At 38.7% G+C, this 24,270-nt stretch overlaps 1 protein-coding gene across 1 annotated transcript in view; it reads right to left on the bottom strand.

The window, feature by feature from the left end:
* The window catches only part of waplb (WAPL cohesin release factor b), a 91,543-nt gene extending 68,790 nt beyond the window's left edge, over nucleotides 1–22,753 (bottom strand). The window contains exons 1-2 of the mRNA XM_039691107.2: nucleotides 22,495–22,753; nucleotides 20,127–20,614 (exon numbers count right to left, since the gene is read on the bottom strand). Of these exons, the coding sequence (XP_039547041.2) occupies nucleotides 20,127–20,592 (466 nt within the window). The 5' untranslated portion in view covers nucleotides 20,593–20,614; nucleotides 22,495–22,753. The remainder of the gene's footprint in view (nucleotides 1–20,126; nucleotides 20,615–22,494) is intronic.
* Between the last annotated feature and the right edge of the window lie 1,517 nt (nucleotides 22,754–24,270).

Below are 24,270 nucleotides of genomic sequence, written 5' to 3'. Positions count from 1 at the left end.
ACACCAAAGGCATGTGTCTTGTCCACTGCGCCATCACCAGCCCTCAGGGCATAATACTCTACACGTCAATAAAAAAAAATTAGTTGATTGATCACATTGAAAGGTGATGTTTTCTTTTTTCCATATTGGATGTGTCATTATGTTTAAATCTCATCATTATCGGTTTTAAATTTTCTTATAAAAAAATGTAATAAAAATTTCCAATGAGCTTATTGCATATAGAACTTCCCATCTATATCATGCAGCTCTAGTTCTCTGTGTGACCAAGACTTCAGGTAAGTTGTCGACTGTTATCGATTATATGGTGCCATTTATAGTATTTTTTTTTCACAGATAACTGTTGAAAATATGAATAAAGCAAACTGTAATCAACAGTGGACTTACCAGTAATCTGGTAGATCTGTATACTAGTGATCGACCGATATATCGGCCGGCCGATATATCGGGCCGATATTTGAGGTTTTTACATGTATCGGAATCGGCCGATACACCGCTGCGCGTTCGCCGATAGTTTTTTTTTTCCCGCCGTTATTTATAGACAGGCGGCCACGGGCAGCTCCGTGCTGCTGGAGATGCTGCAGTTCACGTGCCCCGCCCTCCTCCACTAGTAGAGTGCAACCTGCTCTTCACGAGAATGGTAACTTAAACTTTCAAAGGATCTTTTAAATGTTTGACTCCTGAAATATTGTCAAACACTTTGAAAATGGAAACACGTCGCCCTATAACTGTTATGTGCTTGCAACTAAGCAAGTTCGTGGGTCCAAATGGAAAACGCGAATGCCTCGTCTATAAAACTTAACTGCTTGCCATTGAATTAAGAAGCTGCAAATAGTTAAGGTGTAGGTTATCCGTTCAGTATGCATTAGGACTGTCTATGAACATTCTACATTCGAATATCTATTAATTTTGAAGGTGAACATTAATATTTGAATGTGGAAAAACACGCCCGCGGTTGCAGACTAATAACGTTACCACAGCTGCACAGCTCGCACGGAGCGCTCACTGTCGGTTCTATACTGTGAAACTTCAATCACTGAATGAACTGAAGCCTGCTATATTTGGGACAAGAGTCGCGACTCGCAACCTTAAATTGCTTGCACAAAACTCTTGTTTAGCACTCAACATTTGTTTGTTGTTCATTTAACCGACGCGCAGAGACCGTGAGGGCGAGAGAGAGAGAGAGTGCCTGAGCGAGTCCAGGGCGAGACAGAGTGAGCTCTGCGGTCTTGGCCATTAGTTGATTTACTTGCTTTTTAATACGTTGTCAAATATGTTTAAACTCAAATAAACCATCTAATACTAGTAGTTATGTCTCTTTTTATTAATGTGTCCTGTTATTGATATAATGCGCGTCAACAACAAAACGCGCAACGGGATGTTCGAATATGTTTTTTAGAGGGAATATGCAAACGCCATTTGAGGAATTTTGACAGCCCTAGTATGCATACGGTAACGAACTCTGGTCATAGGATTAAGGAATGCCAACGTTATTCTGTGCTTTTTGTGGGAGATTTATTCAGCGCTCACCTGGCTGAGGTTTGGGGCGTGTGGAGTTTGTCTCCCTCGCAATCGCAGTAATATTAGAGAGACATGCTCATTTTATTTTATGTAGGAAAATTGAAACCATGCAGTACATAGTTCATTTCTTTTAAAATGAAGTACAGTGTGCACTGTGCACTTTATTATGCTGGTTGCTACTGTGTGCAATAGTGTAATTATTTAATTTATGCTTAAATATTCATTTTCAGCACTGAACTTTTTTTGTTCTACTTCATGTTTTTAATATTTTTTTAAATTGTTTATCTACTTGTTCTTGTTCTACCTCACATGTTTTTACTATTTGTTAAATATTAATTTTTGAAGTTAGTTAAATGTTACTTTTTATTAAATTGAGACCTGTAACATTTGTTAACATCATGTTATTTTTAAGATGTAAATTGAGGGAGCAAAATGTATCGGCTCCAAATATCGGCTCAAGAAAATCGGCAGCCCGTATCGGTCATCGGCTAAGGCTGATGGGAAAAAAATCGGTATCGGTATCGGCACTAAAAAATCCATATCGGTCGATCCCTACTGTATACACAAAATCATATTATCCAAATAAAGAAAAGGTAGCACATGAATAGCATACAACTAGCCTGGATGCCAGCCCGAACTCCGCCCACAACATTTTTTGGACGGGAAGTTCGGTCTGGACTCGATCCACTGAGGAGTAATTATGATCGGTTCAGAAATCATCGGGCCAATCAAATTGCCAGGATGGGCTTTATACGATGATGGACAGATGATCTGCAAGGACGTAATTAACTAACTAACTGATTTCCTGACTGCAGCTGGAAAATTGAGATACAGATTCCGCTGTCGCGTCTGTTGCAAAATAAATCGACAGTGCATTCATTTTAATAGACAAACAGAGAACTGCAATCAAGGTATAGACCCCTTTTGCGCCAACGTCACAGTTACGTCACGGCGCTAGCTGGAGGCAAAACAAAGTGAAAACTGCAGGCGGCCAATGCAAAAAAGCACAGATTCGGCTACATAATAAGGAGCTTTAATAATTGTTATTATTATTAAATGTCATCTTGTTGTGTTGTTTGGTGCAAGAATTGATGAAAAATGAATATGCTGTATCTGGACTTTTTATTTCTAGAAAATATTCACATCATTAAAATCGCACATCATTAAAATCGCACCGTAATGTCACTCTTTACATTGTCGTGGTCTCGGCGCTGGCTCGGCAGAACTGCGGATCGACACACAAGTCTTGTACAGGACCATATAGGCATCTAAAGATTTATATGCCCTCAGTTTCTCTTTACGATCGGTTTCTCTGTAAGTGTAGAAGTCAGGCCACTCAACCGAGGTAACGTACGTTAATCCTGTCAGATCGTCCATGCATCGAGTGAGCGTGTAGGCGGCTACGGGTCGGCCAATCTGGTTCCGTCCGTTAAAAATAACTTTTGAAAATAACAATCGCGGTCCTGGACACTGAGTGACCTTACTCATTAAGATAATATCGGATTTTCTCCAGTCATTGTTAAAAAACAAGCTAACAATCCTTGCTAACTAGCGTTAGTGAATGCGGCCAGATGTATCTTTCTGCCTCCACCTAAGCTCCGCCCACAAAAAAACGTCACCATGTTTACCAACTGTAAAAGGGTCTATTTGTCGATTGGAAAGATATTTTTGCCGTCCTTCTAACATGATTCGGGAAAAGTGTAACTTATCAGCTGGCTCTGACGGTCGCTAAGAAGATGGGACGTAATGAAAAGCCTGTGGTCGTTGTGGTTTCTCCTTTGGTTGCACTCATGGAGAAGCAAGTAAAAGAAGCAACAATCGTTATTTAACTTCTAAAAGAAATAAAGTTAGGCTATGTTCTGTATTTGAAAACTGCGCTATGCAAAGGAGTTGACTTACTGCGTTGCTCTGATTGGTTGTAGGTTTACCGACTATCCAATTGAGTGCAGAGGTTTTTTTCCTGGTTCGGTTAAGACACGCCTCATAATCAAAGCCCAATGGAGCGTCTCAGTATGACAAAGTCAGGCTAGCATACAACATAGCAACTGGAAGTTCTTTTCAGGCAAGTCATTTCACTCTGCGGCCAACTTTGAAACTCCACTCGGGCAGCTATTTCAGTCTTGCAAGTGCAGCTCCTATATAATCTTCGAATGGGGAAAAATCAAATTCTCTAAAATGGTTCATTAAGCTTACAATTAAATTTAATATTTTAAATTACCAATCAAATCAAACTTTAAATTCTTAACACTCACCAATGCCAATGTCCCTGTGCAGTCCTAAGTGCACTGCGTCCCAGAACACTGACTGTTTCTATAGCAACCGGAGCTTCCAACGAGTGATGCAATGACTTTGTTTTGAACCAATTGCTGATTGGCTCTTTAACTAAGAAGGCATGGCTTATTCAGCCAGACTGCACGTTGCACTTTCTCCGTTTCATAGTAAAATGAGTGCACCATCTTTCTATATATAAAGTATTTTATATAGCACGCAGCATAAAATACTTAAAGTTCCTCTAAAATCCACAGACTGACCGTTACGTTTCTATGCAATCTACAAATGCACACTAAAGAAAATTTCTCATCTGGCTTCAAAGTTTTCCAAGGTTTGTAAAATTAAATGTTTATTAGAAAGATTATTTGAAAAAAATCAGTTGGAAAACACATCAGCTGGAAAAACAACTGAAAAAGATTGCAACAATATTGTTCCTTTGTCTTTAATTATAGCAGTGGTTGTGATGGTGGCATCTATTCTCAGAATTAAAACAATTATTAAAACTTTACAGATTAAGTGTTCATCCATAAACTATTTCCCCTTTGATCCAGTGGGCTTTGTTCTTCTGTCTAGAGAACAACAGGAATTTAAATGTCTGCTTTTTGCCAGATAATAGATTGATCCAAGCAATATTCACAGCATCAGAGAGAGAGCCTTTCATCAGCATAATCATAAGAGACCCTTAGCAGTTACAGACAAGGTGATGAGTTCAGTGTGCTGAGCTTCAAAATGAGATAAGCAGCTCACAGGGGCCTGTCCAAACGCTGCGCTTCATTGGCGTCTAAGTGTTCTCCTTGTGTTAACACCGCTGCTGACGTGTGTCAGAGTTCTGAAAGTTTCCTCTAACTTCACCTCGTTGATTACTTAGTCAGCCAAATGATTTGCAAGACCCTGAAGGAGTTCCGACCTGAAAAAAGCAATTATGCAGAGGAAATGTAAAATAGAGTTTGGGCCAATTAAAGATTTTCATTTCTTGGTCTGCTGGGAGCTCCAGGCTCCTGTTGTAAGAGTCAGTCCCCCATATCCATTACTGTGCGACATTAAGCAGGGTGTCCTGAGCATTTACAGCACTTATGGTGCAGATCCCCTCAAAGAAGTATTATTATTATTTATATTTATAATATTAATTATATTGGCTATATATTTTTTTTTTAAATCAGTGAGTGATGGGTCAGTTTATTTCAGGTATGTACTGCTACAACCAAAACATGCAACCTATGGCACGCGTGCCAACATTGGCATGCGGAGGGATAATAACTGGCACATGACAATAGCTAAAGAGGTGTATTTAACCCTCAGGTGCTCTTCGGTCATTTCTGACCGAAAAATTTTCTGTTTTGAAATTTCAAAAATCACAGCTTCATCGGAATGTTACGAAACTTGGTGACTTTTATGGCATTGGGATTTTTTTATAGCTTTCTTTTTTTATGTAAATGATCAATTAGCTAAAATTGTGATTTTGTTATGTGGATAAGATTGTACAGAGAATTAAAAATAATTTATACAGCTAGACACATTAGTTGCTGTTTTTTTTAAGTTACAAACCTGTTCACCCGGAGAAAAACTCGATGAAGTGTTACTACAAGACATCCTGTCATAGCATTTTTGGTACATAACGGCAACCGTAGATGCAATACGCACTTGAAAAAGCGAGGCGCTGGAGAGCAAAATTCGTTTGAATGCAAAATACTATTTAACCACTAGATGGGGGTAATTCCTACACAGAGTCCCTTTAATGTGACAAAGATGAACTTGAATTTTATAACTTCATTGTTCAAGTAAATTCCCTCCGCTGAGGATGTCAGTTATTCTCCATTCAGCATTCAAACAGTGTGTCGCGTTTGCTTATGACATGATGAAACTCTGTCCAAGATTATTCAATGTTCCTATAATTATACTTGCTACGTAGATAAACATCTATGGCTTTGCATAAAATTACTTTATCTTGCAAGAGTTTATTGCTGTTCATGTAACTTTCTTCTGGGTGTCTTTTAGATCACAACGCTGGAGAAGAGAGCACTATGAATTGTAGTGATGCACCGATGTGAAAATTTGTGGCCGATACCGATAACCGATATTAACATTGCTGTTATGGCCGATACCGATATTTACCGATGTCGATATCCCTGTATAGAAAACACATAGCGAGGATTAGGGCTGCACGATATTGGTAAAAAATGACATTGTGATATTTTATTTTTCTGCGATATATATTGTGATATAAAAACAATTTCACCAGATTACTTGAATTGCTCTATTTGGAAAGAATGAATCATTCTAGAATGACTGGGGTAGTTTTGTCATGGAGTATATCCACAGAAACTAATATTAATAGAATGTTAACAAAATTTGTTAACATTCTATTAATCTATTAACCTTACACTTTACAAGAAGGTTCCATTTATTAAAGTGTTCATTTAATGTACACTTTAATAAATGGAACCTTATTGTAAAGTGTTTCCGATTTATGTATCTTGAGCTCAGTGTTGGACAGATCAGTTGTTTTAACCATTCATTAAAGTGAATCGGTTCAAAGGAGTCATTAGTTCGCGAATCGGACGTGTCATTAACGGAACCACGGCAGGCACACGTTGTGTGATTATCCAGGCAGTTTAGAACATCGCACGAGATGTCTCGACTTATTTTTACAGTCTATGGTCTCGACAGTCGACACAGAAAACATTTCATCAACACGATAGATTTTTTTTTGGTTTATTGAAAGTGTGGTTTCACAATTCACAACCAGTAGTTCAGAAGAAAAAAACTTCGGTCTTCAGACCTTTTACCATCGTGTATTCTCAAAGATATTCAGTCAACTCAATTCATAAACATGCGAGAGGGGGAGAGAGAGCAAGACATTTTGAAGACGGCGCGCGTGACCGGTGCTTTCACTCTTGTTCCCTCCGTTAAACAAGCGAAAGACATTTTAAAGACGGCGCGCGTGACCGGTGCTTTCACTCTCTCTTGTTCCCTCCGTTAAACAAGCGAAAGACATTTTGAAGGCGGCGCGCGTGACCGGTGCTTTAATTGACTCTCGTTCCCTCAGTTAAACAAGCGCACCAGTCACTCATCTACATCACTTACCGGTCAAATATGGCTTTGGCGGGACAAAAATACGCATTAGGAAGGCTGGCAGAAAACAGCTCACCAGTTCCAGTCTTCGTGCACTTGATGTTTAAACGCATGTAAAACGCGTGCAAAAACAAACATCCCCGCCCCCACGCACGTCAAATACACAGGGAATGATCATCGGCCTGTTCACATCGGCCCTATTTTGACATCGGAACGATACCGATGTGTAAAAAATTGACCAAATCGGCCGATATTATATCGGCGGCCGATATGTCGTGCATCACTAATGAATTGTTCTTCACGTGCACAGTAACTGAAATTTAAAACGTATTATTGCATTGATATAATATACTAACGTATCAATATCTCTTCCGTTTTTGCTTTAAGTTAATGCTAAGCGCTGCGCGTCCATGTTGCCGCATCATTCTGTGCAGGATGCGCAAAGCGTTTTATGCCGCTCTGTATTGGAACCTTTCATATAATACTTTTGTGCAATGAAACATTACAAATAGCCTTTTTTTTCTGTCATAACAGCTGTGTTATACATTTAAAATAAATATTTCTTAGAGTAACTTCTGCTGCTAAAATTTTCAGTTTTTTAATATTTTGTCAGATTATGATCATATTTTTTTTTTCTCATTTGCTGTTTTTCTTTATAATGATGTTTAACACACAAAGAAGTAATTATCAGTTCTACACACAGGTATCCGCCGATACTCAGAACTGTTGTTATCAGATTGGTTCTAAAAAAAATGGTATCGGTGCACCCCAATGTATTGTGTTCAATTTTAGTGTGATACTTTAAAATTATGGTTATTATTGGCTTGAATTTTTTAAATTCTGATTCAGTAAAAATACTGAATTTAATAGAAGTCTGATTATAATACAATTTTACAAAATTATTTTAATTTGAATGCATCTTCCTTAAACATTTGTGCAAGTGTTGTACCTAAACCGCCATCGATTTAACGGGTTCAAGTTTCTTTTTTTTTTAGTCTTTTTTTTCCTTCACAGCAAATTTATGCTATTGTAAATGTACATGCATTCAAGCCAATTCTGAGCTGCATGGCACTTCATATGCACAAAGAAAAAAAGAAGGTCCCACTTTATATTAAGTGGCTTTAAGTACTATTTACTTCTATTGAACAATAAGTATAATGTATTATTGTGTTCCTGTTGTATTGTAAAACACTTTTGCTGCTATTGAGGTGTGATAAGGGTAAGGTTAGGGACAGGTGTGGTGGTATGGGTCGGTTTAATGGTAGGTTAAGGTGTGAGGGGAGGGTCAACTGTGTAATTACAAATGTAATTACATAAATTAATTATAGCTGTAATTACATGCTGGAATTTTACAATACAAGTACAATGTAAAATCATGTATATACACAATAAGTCCATTGTATCAAATTATTAAATTCAATGTAAGTACATAGTACCTAAAGGGCACCTATTATGGAAAATTCACTTTTACATGGTGTTTGAACATAAATGTGTGTTGGCAGTGTGTGAGCAAAACCACCCTAGAATGATAAAAATCCACCCAGTGTTTTTTTTACAATCTCAATAAATCATATGCACAGTCTCAGAACGAGCTGTTCTAAGATTCAGCGCTTTGTGACGTAGAATTGAACAAGGGGTTTGATTGACAGTGTGGTTGTGGCATAGACCCCGCCCTCGGTGATCTGTACACCATCCTCCATTATTTCAATGACAGCCGGTAATGTCTCTTGGAAACATAAATGTTCTGTCGTGGGTTAATCCTGTTGTTATGGCTTAAAAGTTAATCCTCAAGTGTGGATCGTCGTCTACTGTTTGCGATCCACCGTCACCTCCAGTAACAGTAACACTGTGTCCTAACTACACGCGATGCGATAAAATTCCAACAACAGGAAGTGTGTGTCCACACTAGACGCGACGCGACTGTGAGATGCCACACATTCAGAACAGCGTGTGAGCAGAGTCTCTCTGTGAAAGCGCACTGTTGGCCCGCACTTGCATTGGAAATGGGTAAGGACAATCAAATCAAGAAATAACATTATTAAAAATCAAAACATTAACAAAATATACTCATTGACTAATTTTGTTACAAAGTACAGATGTATGTTTGCATAGAATTTATTTTGAACGCTATATTACATGCTTTCAAAATCTAAATTATCCGTTATCGCTTGTGGCACAGTGGCCTATTTTTAACTAAAAATAAATAATGTGTACTCATAACCAGTGTAATTTCTTCATTCGGTCAGCCGCGACGTCGCAGAAATAGGAACCGTTTCTAAATTAGAAACTTCGCGTGTCACGTCTGGTTAGGACAAAAACATGATTAACATGGAAAGATACCTTTTATCGCGTGTCGCGGCGTCACGTGTAGTTAGGACACGGTGTAAGTGTATTTTATGATTTTTGAGGTTATCAGTCGATGTCAAATGCATCTAAAGTTGTTGTCGTCGATGTATGTGTATATAATTTAAACCTTGTTTGTATAGTGTGTAACCACACGTTTATAAATATATATATTTTTAAAGATATTGTATTAAAAACTGCATATATGTTCTTGTTCGGTAAGTTAGCCATCTCCTCACATTTGCCACAGAACCACCAGTATGACAAGTAAACATAACACAACAGGTCCCTCGCATAAATGTATTTTCGCTTGTACGTAGCAAACTTTATCACAGAATGTGTATGTAGTTTCAAAAAATGTAGAGTTGGTGTTTGCGTGTGTCTGTGTCTGTGTGTTCCACACCCATAATTGCAAATGGGATGCGATTACAAAACTCTTTAAGTACATAAATGTATCAAATAACCATACCGAGACGTACTGGTCCATTCTCATTTGTGTTTATTCTGCCGGAGTCTCTTCGTACTATTTATATATTCCGATTCAAACGTACGCTGAATGACATTCAAAACAGCGGTTTCTCTCACTCTCTAATACCCCTTTTTCCACCAAATTGAAATTTTGAAACGCTTGCGTTAACTTCAAGCATAACAATTACAAAGGCAGACTCCATCGTGTTTCTGCAAATGTTTCTCTTGGCTTTGCGATCCTTTATTATGGTCAGAAAAGATGTTTAGAACACATCTAAACCTGCCCCAGCCCCCGACGCAAGCATGACGTGGTAAAAGAATGGTTCTAGTCCAGCAAAGAGTTGGCCGAGAACCTCCTCTTCTTTTGGAATTCTCCTGGCCGAGAACCAGGTCTTTGGCTGTCGAAACACAAAGAACTGGTTCGCGCGCAGGCACCAGCTCCGAACCGGCTCTCAAAATGCTTTGGTGGAAAAGGGGCTTCAGTACCGACTGCCATAGGTATCAAGTTACGCCCTCATCCAAAGGCAGGACGGGGATATGCAGCTCATTTGCATTTAGGTGGTATATACACGAAACAGCTCATTTTTAAACAGGTCCCAAAATGACATTTTCAAATGGTTATAATAAATTAACTGTGGGGTATTTTGAGCTGAAACTTCACAAATACATTCTGGGGACACCAGAGACCAAAATTACATCTTGTAAAAAGGTGCATAATAGATGCCCTTTAAAGCCTCTTAATATAAAGTGGGACCAAAAAGAAAAAAACATTACTCAAATTGTTAATAAACTTCACAATTAATTACAAAGAAAGAAACTGCAAGCAACACATTGAATTAAACGTGAAAGACTGAAATAGTATTTTCATTTGATTGGTAACAGTGTCTTATTCTAATTGAATGTATTAATTAAATGTTAACTCAAAATGTTGCATCCGATAAAATAAGGAAAAAATGCCTTTATAAAAGTCAAAATTCCCTTTAAAGGAGCATTTGACCCATTGCAACATTAATCTTTATTAAAAGTGGATCATATATGTAGTCGAAAAAATGTAAAAGAATTTTTTAATTTGGTGTCCTCTTGACCAAGAAAAGACAGAAGGCGTTTCTCAATGTCAAGGAAGGATCCTCGGAAGCCGGAATTTCGAGGATGCTACGTCATCGACGTCCGTCGAAGGACTGTTCCAATGTCGAGGATCCTCAGAAATTCAACCAAGGACTGAGTCCTTCGTTCGGAAAATATCCCATACACAGGAAAGGATGCATATGTGTAGCCTTCGCGCTCTTAAATCACCCACAATCCTATGCGCAGCTTTGCTATCTTGTTCAAAAAATAAAAAAATGTCGACCGTTAGCGGAGTCGGAGTGATAACGGCAATATGCTTTCAAATGTAAGCAAGTATAATTTCAGTTTAGCCATTTATTTAATGTTTGTTAAACTATTTAACATATCGGCTCAAATTTGCTGAGGGGATTTAAAGCTGTTCCCTTTTACTGGTGATTAACTTTTTAATTTTTACTTCATAGCCTTTTTTTGTTGGTCACATATTTTACAATTGCATGTGTTTTAACAGCTAACGTTAGATCATGTTGCTATATGGAGGTAGTTCTGTTAACTCCGGTAATATAATCGTTTTTGAATGAATAAACTCCTTTTTAAATCAATATTTTGTGTCAAATTATTGATTTATTTGGTAGGTAGCCATGTTATAAGTGGGAAAATGTATAGCGAGGCGGTTGTTACAGCGAATACAACCGGCTGATCAAGACCCCTCTGCTTTAGAGTTTGCGGGGTTGTATTCACTATAACAACCGCCTGGTTATACATTATCCCTTTATTTATTTATTTCTATGAGGACTGACAAGACAAAATAAGGACTGTCAAGTGTATTTAAACAGTGCAGTACACCAGCACAATGATTTTTGCAGCGCCGAAGCGGACCTTTCGCTGATGTAATGACGCAATGACGTGCACTTGCTAGCCTGTTCCATTTAAATGTTCTCCGAACGCTAAAGAGGACCCTTGCCTAGCCTCTGAAGGAAATGACTTGGAAGGACCCGTCCTGCCAAGGAAGTATCCTTGACATTGAGAAACACCTAGAAAATAACCAAGGGGCGCCTATATATGAAAAAAACTACATGTCCCACAATGCACAGCTCCGCAAGCCACACCCACTAATCCGGAACAGCCTGTCTATGGGAACAGCGCAAACAGAGAATTCACTCTTCCGTCTACAAGGCTAAGCTGTCACCGGAGTTTGAAATTCATCACACAAAATGTCTAGTTGGCTGTGGTGAGCAGGACGATCGAGGGCGAGGGATGTAACTTAAAGGTTCTCAAAGCGATCCTGGGTGTTGACGTTCGAATATTTTCAAACAAATCGGAGCTAGACCCTCCCTCCTCCGCATCTCATCTCCTCCCCCTCCCTTCCGTGCTTCCTGAAATAATTGTGAACGTGCATAGTTCTAGCTAATTATATCCTTGTGTGGGTTTGGCGAACATAAGCGTCAATTTAGAAGGAAAAAAAAACAATTTAACGTTACCCACCTGTCAAGCAAAAACAGAGCAACCTGAATGTCGGACTGGAAGCCCTTCTGCCGCCGGAGTTCTCGCCATCGTTCAAAAGCTTTGCTACCGATGTAAATTCGGAACTTCGCACGTTCTTTATCCGACTCCTTCTTTTTAATTTGTTCTTCAGAATGACGTCTCTTTGGTCGTGTGTCGGTAATTTTTCAAACTTCCCTCTGATGCTTCGCTGCTCTCCTTCACACACACACACACACCCTTCATGTGCACGCGCACTAACCCCCCAGACCCACCCTCAAAAACTTCTTGCCAGTGATTGGCTGGAACACTGTTTGTTAGGTTTCGTGGTCCGGGTAAGACATGATTGTTTTTGTTGCCGTTTGTGGAGCCTGTGTTGTCTACAGAGACCGCGTTTTTTTACAGTGTGTTTAGGGGACAGGCAGCTAGCCGATAGTGAGGAGACGTTTGATGTATGTGACAAAAAATGTTTTGGCCCAGCATCGCTTAGAGAACCTTTAAGCGGACGGCACTCCGCGCGAGGCCAGTGGCGTGAGTTATAACAGAGACTGATAATGAAAGACACCTGTGAGGTGCGCGCCGGTCTTGCGTCTCTCACGGAGAAACGAAAGCATAAAACGGGGAGCGACGACGGCAGATCGACAGAGAAACAGGCCTGATTTTATGTTGTGTTTTGTTTCTGTTGTGTGTAACGTTACAGCAGTCGCCAATGAGGGGCTGCTGGCTTATACTTTCGTTTTGTATTTGTTCATTTTACTATTAAAATGCTTAAATGTTCGCCGGTTCCTGCCTCCTCCTTCCCACAACAACAAACCCTAACGTTACATTGGCAAACTCATTAGTGAATTACTCCTCATTTGTATTTATTTCTGTTTGGTGAATTACTGCATGATACCTGGATGTTTAGTCAGGCGAAACTATCACAACACAAACGTCCGTGTGCTCGTCTGATTCAGAGATTTCCTCCAGGAGAAATTGCCATCGTTGAAATTCTCTGCAGCAGACGGGCTGTGTCCGTAGGCCGTAGCACGCATTGAGAGTACAGGCAACAGCAATCCGCCCAGCGCCATAGTCAGTGACAGGCTGCCGCCTCGGCGTCTCCTGCTCCTCCATCAGCCTCAGCTACTCTAAACTATACTGCGACTCGTAAAGATAACCACGAACATCGGATTTGAGCTGCAGAATTTCAAAATCCTCTTTTCCATATCATGTTTAGTTTCTTCCGTCATTGTCATAACTTACTATCTCCACAGCGCTTGTTAGCTTAGCTTCCAAATAAGATGGCTGATATTGATTTCAGTTTCTGCAAGTGAAGTCCCGCCCACTGATCTGTAATAGGCTTGTAGGGTGAGTGGGTCCAACACCCTGGAATAATAATGAGCTAATGTATGTAGTTCTAAAGATTTTAATGAAATATGACTTCCTGCTTATCGTAGCGCAAAATGACGATTTTTACGTCACGATAAGCAGGAAGTAAAACACTTAAATCCTTATTTCTCCCATCTCAGGGGAAAATAAGGGAATAAACCATGACCATTCAAAAATGACTGGGTTTCTAAAGATACAAAGCTTAATGCAAATGGGTAAAGTGACCCTTTAAGTCGGTTTAAGCGGGGGGGGTACTGCCTTGTAGTAGAAAACTTTTCTGCCACTGTTGTGAACTAACCAATGCACAGAATATGAAGAATATGAAAAGTGGACCATTACAGGCACACACAGCAAGTAAATCACACACAGCAAAATATGACCCAGAAATCCCAGAAAATATTGAAGTATAATTTGAAGGATTTTTTTTTTGGTCAACATCATATACTAATAACATCATCTTTTGAAAACCCCATGAAGATCACCAATTCAAAACACATCTAATAACTAGGAACTGCACAAACACAAGCCGAATTCAAGATTTGCAGGACGGAGCATAAACTGTCTTATGGCTCGTTTCCACTGAGCGGTACGGTACGGTACAGAACGAGTCGGGTCTTGCATAGCGGCTTGCGTTTCCACGGCCAACAGTACCCTTACTTGAAAGAAGCGATTAACTTCATTTTCACGGGAAGAAAATGCGACATAGTAAACAACAATGGATGACATACAGCAGATCTTGTTCTTGCTTCTCAGCATGTTTGTCACAAGAAACAAGCACTGGCATTAGGCGTTTCTCAATACCAAGTAGCCTACGCAAATTCTGACTCAGCCAGAAGGACGCGAGTCCAGTAATTCTGCTAATGGAACAGTGCGTTCTTGAATACGCCACTCAGTTCGCTCTGCTACTCCGGTTATCTCTCCGTGTACATTTTAGGCAACAAGAAAATGAAATATGTTACTTCTTTTCGATTTCATTTAAACACATTTTAAATATTATAAGCACACAAATGTGGTTCATGCAACGCAGCCTATAGATTATATTGACTGCATGTATGTATGGTATTCATTTATAACAAAACTAAATCTAAAACACAACCATGCGTCTTTTTGTTTAAATTTAAAAATATTAAACATATTCCAGGCAATATATGTAATGCAGTGTTTCCGCTACATTCATTCTCCCGTGGCGGGCCGCCACACTTAAAATCCTCCCGCCACGGCTTCGACGTCCGACATTCTGCATATTGTGTTATTTTGCTAAGCCCCACTAAAGGCATAAAAAACTTTGTAAAGCACAATCAAATTTTCACACTATATTCCAAGACTTCTAAAGTCGTTCAATAGCATAATGTGTGGTAAAATTAATATTTTAGTCTCTAAGTTAAAGTTAACGGAAAGTCATCTCGCCTCAGTCATTCTCCATTCAGCATTCACACAGCGCGTCGCGTTCGGTTGCGGCAGTAACACGACGACACTCTCTTCAAGATCAATGTTCCCAATATTATACTTTATTTGTAGATAAAGCATAAAGGTCTATGATTTGCATAAAATGACTATCTTGCTGGAGTGGAGTTTATTGCCCTTTCTAAATCACATTCCCTGGCCGGGTGTACAGCACTGGAGACGAGAGTGCTATGTTCTTCATGCGCACTGAAATTTAAAACTGTTAAAAGAAAAGGCTCAAAAAACTGTTGCATATAGAATACACTAAGCATTAGTGCTGCACGATTAATCATATCGCAGTCGTAATAGCGAGCTCAAACCTATCCAATTATATAATGCAAAATGCTGCGATTTTATATGAAATAAACAAATTAGGGCTATATAACGCAGCATCTCTTCTTTTTTGTCATCCTTTGACTAGTGTTACAAGATCCCCCTCTTATTCGTGCAAATGCCTTTTCGCATTTTGCGCGACAAGAAGTGAAAAGCTGCCTGTGAGTGCCCTAGAATAGATGAGACTCGCATAATGCGCATGCACTGACCGCGTGCCAGAATATACAGTTCTCTTTCGAGCTTGAACGAACAATAGCACACACAATTATGCCAAAATGTCGTTTTATCTAGTATCTTCATAACATAAGAAAAGTCTATGCGTTCTGCAAAGCGTTCTGTGGGTAAAGTTAATCAAAGAACAAAGGGAAATTAGAAAATTACTCAATGATCTTGACTAAAGAACTTTTGTAGCTTTAATAAGGATTATTCTATATATAATTTATGATTCATGCAGCGCAGACTGTTTGATAACTTTATTCAATTTATGTACCTGTGTTAAGACAGGAAGGGCACAGGTAAATATGTTTTTTATTATGGGTTTATGTGGGGATTGTTTGAAGTTCACTTAATTTAAAAGCTGTTATATATATTTTTTAAGCCTAATATTTTTTTTAAAAGTTGATAGCTTTCAATTTCTTTTCAATCACTGTAATGTTGGTTTGGTTGATGGTTTATTGATCATTATAGGTGTTATCAATCATTTAGTTGTTGTTTTTAGTTTGAGTTGAGAAATAAACATTAATCTGTGTGTGCATTTTACTTTAGAACCAAGCAAGTTGGACTCATGAAACCATTTTATTATATCGGAGTTGCATATCGCAATTGCAATATTGGCTCAATAATGGCAATATGACATTTTCCCCAAATCGTGCAGCCCTACTAAGCATAGATTATAGATATAATCCCTTCGCTATGTTCTTTTCAATGTGAAGCGTTGCGTGCTGTGACTTGGTGTTGCTTCGAGTGCATCATTCTGCACGCGGGATGCGCATGATCGCTTATAATACTTTGGGGAGACAAGGGGGCGTGGCCTAAGGGAATATCACTCGTGGGCCACGCCCCCTCCCCCTGGGGAAATGGGCCTGCCCCCACAGCTTGAAAAAATCCTAGAGGAAACACTGTAATGTATTGCATTGGTACAAATGTTGCAATAAATAACATTACAGATGTAACATAAAGCAAACAATTCAAACATACAAATTCAGCGCTCAAATATATGAAACTTCACTTAGCCTTCTGCCAAAACTATTGGCCAGGGAACGAATTATAGATTCACGAGACCAAAGATCGCCTGTTAGGTCTATACAAGACAAATTATATCTCATGTTTAACCACTACAGAGACGTCAGAGTCAGTGGCAAACATCTGAATGACAAGACGACGAAAGGCTGCTCCAGGCGGGGTGCACGAGCACCGAGCACCTGGTCCGGTGATTGCTTTGAATCGTTCTCAGTCAAATTATCATAAATCTATTAATAAACCACAGATTTGAGCTTTAAAAAACTGCATTCTCGCCTGAAAGACTCTTAAAACTACATTTTGTGACACAATAACAGTTTTAGTTTTCAACTGTATATTAAAAAGTGGCACTTCTAATGCCCTTGTAGCACTTGCGTAAGTGATGATAGTCTGTCAACCAATTACCGTTCAGCAGTGAGACTAGCTCCACCTTTTAGTACCGTACTATTGTGCCATAGATATAATAAATACATAGACGCCCTATTGGCCGCTTTGGAACGTTGCTGCGATACGTCAACGGGTCCGCCATTTTGCTGAGTTCAAGACTTCACTGTAATTAAATGCAAGTAAACGGGTGAGCTGCATTTTTTCTGGATAAAAGAATGGTTTTTGGATAAGAATGGTGAAGACCCCCATACTGAGATATTTAAGTTTGCTCATTGTGGAAAAGGCATTTTATGTGATTGACCAGATTTACAAAGCAATAACATTGATTACTGATGGATCCTTTATGATAATACATATGTTGTGGTACAACTGGGCATACAGTGCAATGCAAATAGTAACTATAACATAAAGTGAGAAGTAATAGTAAATGGTTTAGTCAATAAAATAAACAAATAGTATACAGCAAATAAAATGGTAATGAATACTAGTATAATTATATAAAAATATTGATAATAGTATAGTTTATTGATAATACTATATTAATAGCAATAGAATAAGACATTTCAACTACAGAATATACACAAAAAAAATAAGTTAAATAGTGACATATATTTAATATTTAGCTCTTTTTGTTAAATTTCAGTTTTATTGATCAGTAATAGGCTAGCCATTATAACAGAAGTAGCTTCAGTCAAACATACAGCAGGATACAATATTAAAATAGCCTAATTATAAAGTTATGAAACTTTACTTTGCCCTCAGCCAAAACTATTTACCAGGGAACCATTTATAGATTAAGAGACCAAAGATAAACACAAATTATACGAATTATATCTCATGTTTAACCTCTAGGCTAGAGACATCCGAACCAGCGGCAACCGCCAGAAGCAATGGCCGAGGTAGAGGGTACCAGGCGGGGTAGACGAGCGCCGGGCGCAGCTTACAACTCCGAAAACTTCAGATCAAATTTTTAAATAGGTGCTATCTTTCTAAACAAACCACATATTTGAGCTTTAAACAACTACATTGTTGACTGAAAAACTATTAAAACTACATTTCATGACACTATAACAGTAGTATTTAACCTCTAAACGTTACTATTACTAATTAAATCATGACCAAATACCACCAAAAACAAACGTTCAGTCTTGCTTGTGAAAGGCTGCTTTCAGTTGTGTGGCGATTTGTACAGCCCCAAGCAGTGCACAAAACAGTCATTTTTCTCAATTCCCAGTATGAGAGGTATAGGAAACTTGCTCTCCCCAATATGGTGGCGCCGTTGACGTGCGCTCCAGCGGCCAATAGGGCGTCTATGTATTTATTATGTCTATGTATTGTACTAGGTACCCCAACGGAAGGGTACCCAAAAAGGGGTACGGTACGGTTCGGCTTCTTGGTACCATTCACAACTTTTGACGGTGGAAAGGCAAATAAGGCCTCGTTTACACTGCAGGTCTTGATGCCCAATTCTGATTTGTTGCCTATATCTGATTTTTTAAATGTCTGTTAACACGTTCTTTAAATTGTGACCCCTATCCAACTCATGTTGCCAAATAGGCTACTATCTGAAACAGTAGCTACTATCTGAAACAGGGTTAAATTATCTTGCATAGATGGACGAACATGAAATATGCTTCATGCGCTGCGATTTACGAAGTTGCAAAACAGCACTTTTGAATAAGAAACAATGTCTATAAAACTCGTTAAAACTCCACGAATCACACGCGTATCGGTGAGAACACTCGTTAAAACAGCACACACACCCGAACTTGACTGCACTTCACATGTTTGACATTATTGATACTGCTTTCATTCGTACTGCAACGGACCGATCTATGGGACATTAAGCCTTAAAATAAAGGGGTTATTGGTCTGTTCACTGTTATACAATAAAGAGCCTGCAAACTGCCTAGAACCTGTACTTACACAACACTGACAGTGGAGTTGCCCTCAGGAGTAGAGCAGCTGTGGACGATTTTCTTTTTTGAGCGGCTGCGGATTAATTCTTTCCATGCACACACAATTTGATGTCACACTCTGCGCTCAGCCTATGTTTTAAAAATATAATTGAACATGTTAATAGTCCTAGCACGTTTTAAATAACCCACTTAAAGTGTTTATTACAAATAAATTACTAAATGCTTAAAATAAATGTAAATGAACAATTTTCGGCACATTTACAATCCTGGGAAAACTCCTCCCATGCCCCTGTCCACATTACTCTCCTATGACACGTTTCTTCGGCCATCCGTCCCTTGGCAGAAGCGCGTCGGGGGTTTCTATCGCCATTAAACCGCGGAGACGTCGCCCAATGCCTCAGAAAATCCGATCTGCCTGTTTACATGACAGTCGCATTGGCACATATCCAATTTATTTCCACATTTGAATGAGGCCTGAAACCGATCTGGAAATATCCGAATGCATGCGTTTTGTTCCTGTTTACACTGTCATAGAACACATCCGATCTGGGTCACATATGAGCAAAAAAATCGGAATTGGGTCACATTTCACTGACAGTGTAAATGAGGCCTAATTGCGTACCAAACTGTAACGCTCAGTGAAAATGAGCCATTAGAAACCACAAGTAATCTTGATGTTTTCTTCCAAGCATTCACATGCACTTGTAAATGATACTGAATATCCACCAGAAACAACTTAAGTGGAATTCCACAATGCTCTTGCACGTCTCCTAATCAGAGCAAAAAGCCACTGAGCCAGAGAAACTGCAAAAACTGCAGACAAACCCTGCAACTAAAGGACGTTCAAGGATTTGTCAAGGACTTTAGTGCTGATACATGCTGCTCCCTAATTTCAAAGATGTGCATTATGCTAAATGTGGACTTTAAAGTCAAACGTAGTAATGTTTCGATATAGTCTTGTTCAGTAAATTAAAGTAGTTTGTCAAATGTTTCAGGCAAGTAGAAAACCACAAACAAAAAAAATCTAGGGCACGTCTATACAATGTGGAAAAGTGCATGCTTTCAGTTGAGAGAAATGGGTCAAACACCTGACCGACATTGTCAGCACATATTACTACTAACTACTAAACAGGAGTGCTGGAACAAATCAGATATCATTTGAAAATTAAAACAAATCCAAAGTAGTTTGGGGGGGGGAAATCCTCCATGACCAAAACATACCTGTGGTAGAGGTATTGAAAAATTTCCCAGGGTCCTCTGGCACTTTGTGAGCACTTCTCTCACTGCTGAGAGTGAAAGGGGCCCTGCTGGGGGCCACAGCCTCCACGCTGGCAGGCTGGTTCACCCTACTGTTGGGCTCCAGCGTCAGACTGGCCTGGGAGCCCGCTGTGGACGACACTTTGGGTTTAGACTGGGCTACGCTACGAGACGTGACCGGCTTGGATTCGTCATCACTGTCGAATCCGAACGGATCCTCTGAGCAATCACCTTCTGAGACCTTGGACCTCTTGGTCTGATCTGTCAACTCAGTCTTTAAACCAGGCCTCTTTGCTCCCACCTTGGCCTTGTAAGTCGTCTCACCCCATTTGGTGCTGAGCGTGGCCCTTTTATTGGACAAAACCTCGTCAAACTTGGAGGTCCCATCTCCTCCTCTTCGGCTGTATGTTTTTCCAAATCTAGACGTCATTGTGGCATCCGTCTCATATTCCCTGTAAACAATAATAAACTGTTTCATGAATAACCCACTGGCTGTTTTGCAATCAAATACTGACTATTTACAAGATTCATCTGTTCATAATGAAAAAAAAAAGAACATTATTCTGCATTTCGCATGTCTTAGATAATGGGGCTACTTATTATAGAACAGATGCACTTGTAAACTCATTCAAACAAGACAACTACAACTTGAGCTTCTGTGCGTAGGAATCAGAATAATTTTATAATAGGAGTTTGGTTTCTATACACGTCTCACTAACAAAGTAAAAAGGGTTGAAATTAACTAACTGTCCAACATAAGAAAAGACAATCTGATGCAATAGGCCTAAAATCTGAGAAGTGTAAGCTTTGATATACACAACAGAAAATAAAAAGCAGTGCAAGTTCCAAGATCCTAACTTCTATAACAGCTAGGCCTGACACGATTATTGAATTAATGTCTGGTTGTGGTTATTTGATCTAATCATAATTATTTGAGATAATCACAATAATAGTGCACTGTAGTATAAATTTATATCACATTTTTGCCCTTGCCTTGTTCTCAAGTACAGAGAAGGTCAGGTATACAAAATGAAGGTTTGTGGGTTTAATCAATTACATTATATTATTAGAATTAATTATATAAATACTAATTTACACAGCATTAAAAGTTAATACTATGGGCCTATTATAATTTTGTTATTATATAATATATTATTTATTACTGTAGTGTACTCAAAAGTAAAAATAGAACATTATACTGACATAAAACAGAATTAAATTGTTAATCGCAATATTTGTATGACAATTAATCATCAGCAGAAAAATTAATGATCGTGTCAGGGCTACTAACAGCAGCACTAAAAAAAACCAAAACCATTGATTTTAGACAAGCCAAGGCTCTAAAACTATTCCTTGAACTAATGTCATGGCACAATAATATATGGCAATCATAAAGTACTATGGTATAACGAGCTTCATAATTTGAGTCCATCATTGGCTTGGCTTGCAATCTAGCTAGTAGTAACAACTAAAGCAACCCCAACAATATTAAACAAAAAGGTATGCTATAAAACCTTTCGATATTTATATTATAGTCAAACACTGTGACTTTACATACACAAATGAATCACAAATAATTAAATGGGTATAGTCCTTTTGTGCTTTAAATAAGAAAAACTATCTGGAGCAAAGTGTAATCTTACATTTCATAACAACTAATAAAAGGCAGTGCAATATTGTGGCTATAACATCAATAAAAAAATAAATATTGATTTTTAGACTTCAATTTCATGAAGTACCCTAATAAGCAAATGGCATGGAACATCAATATGGCAATCATTCAGTACCATGATATTACCATCATAATAACTTACAGCCCACCATTAGCTTGCTACCAGAACTGGACAATCTCAAAACTATTAAACATAATTTATGCTAGAAATACATTTGATATTATTGCAAGCGCAACGAATGTTCCTCAATAATCAGCAATAAACTGAGAAAGCTAAAAGCTAGTGGGATAACACGCTAATTATATTTATTTCACATGCTGTTTTCTGTTTATCTGTCATTTTAGCAACTTTATTTCCTTCGCTAAGCAAATAATACATTAACCCAACGTTTTCTCTTTTGAATTGAAAACGACATAGGGTCTAAAAAGTAGCACAGTTGATAAAAACAACATATCCATGCTAACGGCTAGCAAGAGCTAGCATGAAGCTATTCTTCATGCTAACATGAAGAAGCTAGTAGGCTAATAAGGCAATGTTATGAAATACACTTCTTTTCCAGCATTAAAACTCAATGAATACTAGGTTACAATGCATATTTAGAATGTACAGGAGAAGTGAGCCCACAGCAGGACCAAATGAGGTTAAATAACGTTACTCGCCAGGTTGGTGAAGAGAGTGAATCCGGGCCTTTGAGTTCCACTAATACTATAAACAAACACTAAATACTGACACGCACTGCCTCACGACCTCCACCGACACAGTTATACGTGTATATGAGATATGGGTTTCGATATAACTAAATATAAACATTCACAGGCTTTCTATTTGAGTTTTCCTCATGTATTTCTCCCTCAATTGTTTCGGCTCTAAAAACACCAACGGCCTCCATTCGCGTTCCCCCTCCTTAACGTTTTCGAGTCACGACAATCGCGTCGCGGCACAGGCGTATCAATCTTGACCAATCACAGGCCGCGAAATGCAGAAGTCAGAGGATTTTCGAGGCGTGTGATTGGCTAGTTTTAGAACTTGAACGCGATGGTCGTCACGTACTTCTTCTCATTGAATTATGGGGATTGTAGGCATTTTCGGGTTTATGTTTCAGGTTTATGTTAATGAATTTAATAGAATTACAATTATATATATATATATATATATATATATATATATATATATATATATATATATATTGTCAACATTGATTCATTGATTGTCAACATTTTGGGAAAAGCAAGCATGTTTTAATTTGTTTATAGATACAGTCGGTTGGTCTGGGAACGCCCCCGGGAACGCCCCGTCACGTGGTGTGAATTTAGCCCGTGGGGGAAATCATTGCCTTGGCGCTCATTGAAATACATGGGACAATCATGCCGAAGGGTTGCGGTGTCGTTTTCTGTACCACCAATAAACTAACAAATTACAAATTGAAGTTCTACAGCCTTTCTTACATACATGCAGAACCGGATAGGAGGACAAAATGGCAAAATTAATCATATCTTATTAGATTACTGTGTGAGTAGAGGTCCCTGTGTGATATAGTAGTAGATGTTTAACTCGTATTAGGCAGTGGGCCAGATTTGTCTGACGTTACGTCCCTTACGAAAAAGAACTATAGTAATCCTATGGCTATTAGTATTCTATAGTAGTGTATAATACTTCTGTGATGTTCATTAATACCTATACTTCTAGGCTATGTCCCAAAATACTATAGTATTCCTATAGGATTAACGTTACTATAATAGTTTGTCCTAAAATACTACAAGATTCCTTTAGTTGTTTTTCATAAGGGATGTTATTAGCGTTATCAGCTGAAGGTTATCAGACTGCAGTCTGTGAGAATTCGGATAACTGTCAGCAAAGTCCCTCTGCAACTTCGTAGCGACTACTTTGATCACCGTTTTACAAAAGGATTAATAGTTTGGAGTGAAGCATACGTACAATTGGTAAGTGACATGGTTTTATGGACTTATAGTAACTTATACGCAAGTTGATTGAGTTACAGGCTTGTGTTGCCGGTAGCTTCCGCGATGTCTTACCTGAAGATTCAACCAGATATAATAGTCTGGAAACGACACCTCCGGCCATTTGGTTGGGTCATTGGCCCAGTTTTTAATTAAATAAGGGCAATCATAACCTATTACAGTTAAATTTGCAATGTATCGTTGCCGGTCGGCAGGCATAAATGACTCGCAATATGACATTTTTGTCATTCAACATAGGATGGTCGCGCTGCTTTCCAATATTATGAAGCTGCAGACTCGGAGCCTGCATCTACAGTCCCCCACCGAGGGTCCCGCATTCTCAGACCCCTCGTTTTTCGAACACAGCGCCTCCTGCTGTTCAAAAGATCGAATAACACCCGCACACACAGTACAGAGCACAATATCCAAATGCAATTAAAAACAATAGGATGCAATATTACGGTCTCCAAATAAATT

Source organism: Pimephales promelas, chromosome 17 (genome assembly GCF_988280905.1).
Source record: "Pimephales promelas chromosome 17, fPimPro1.hap1.1, whole genome shotgun sequence".
Taxonomy (NCBI): Eukaryota; Metazoa; Chordata; class Actinopteri; order Cypriniformes; family Leuciscidae; genus Pimephales; species Pimephales promelas.
The sequence above is the reverse complement of the archived record's forward strand: the minus strand, read 5'-3'. Positions and strand labels throughout refer to the sequence as shown.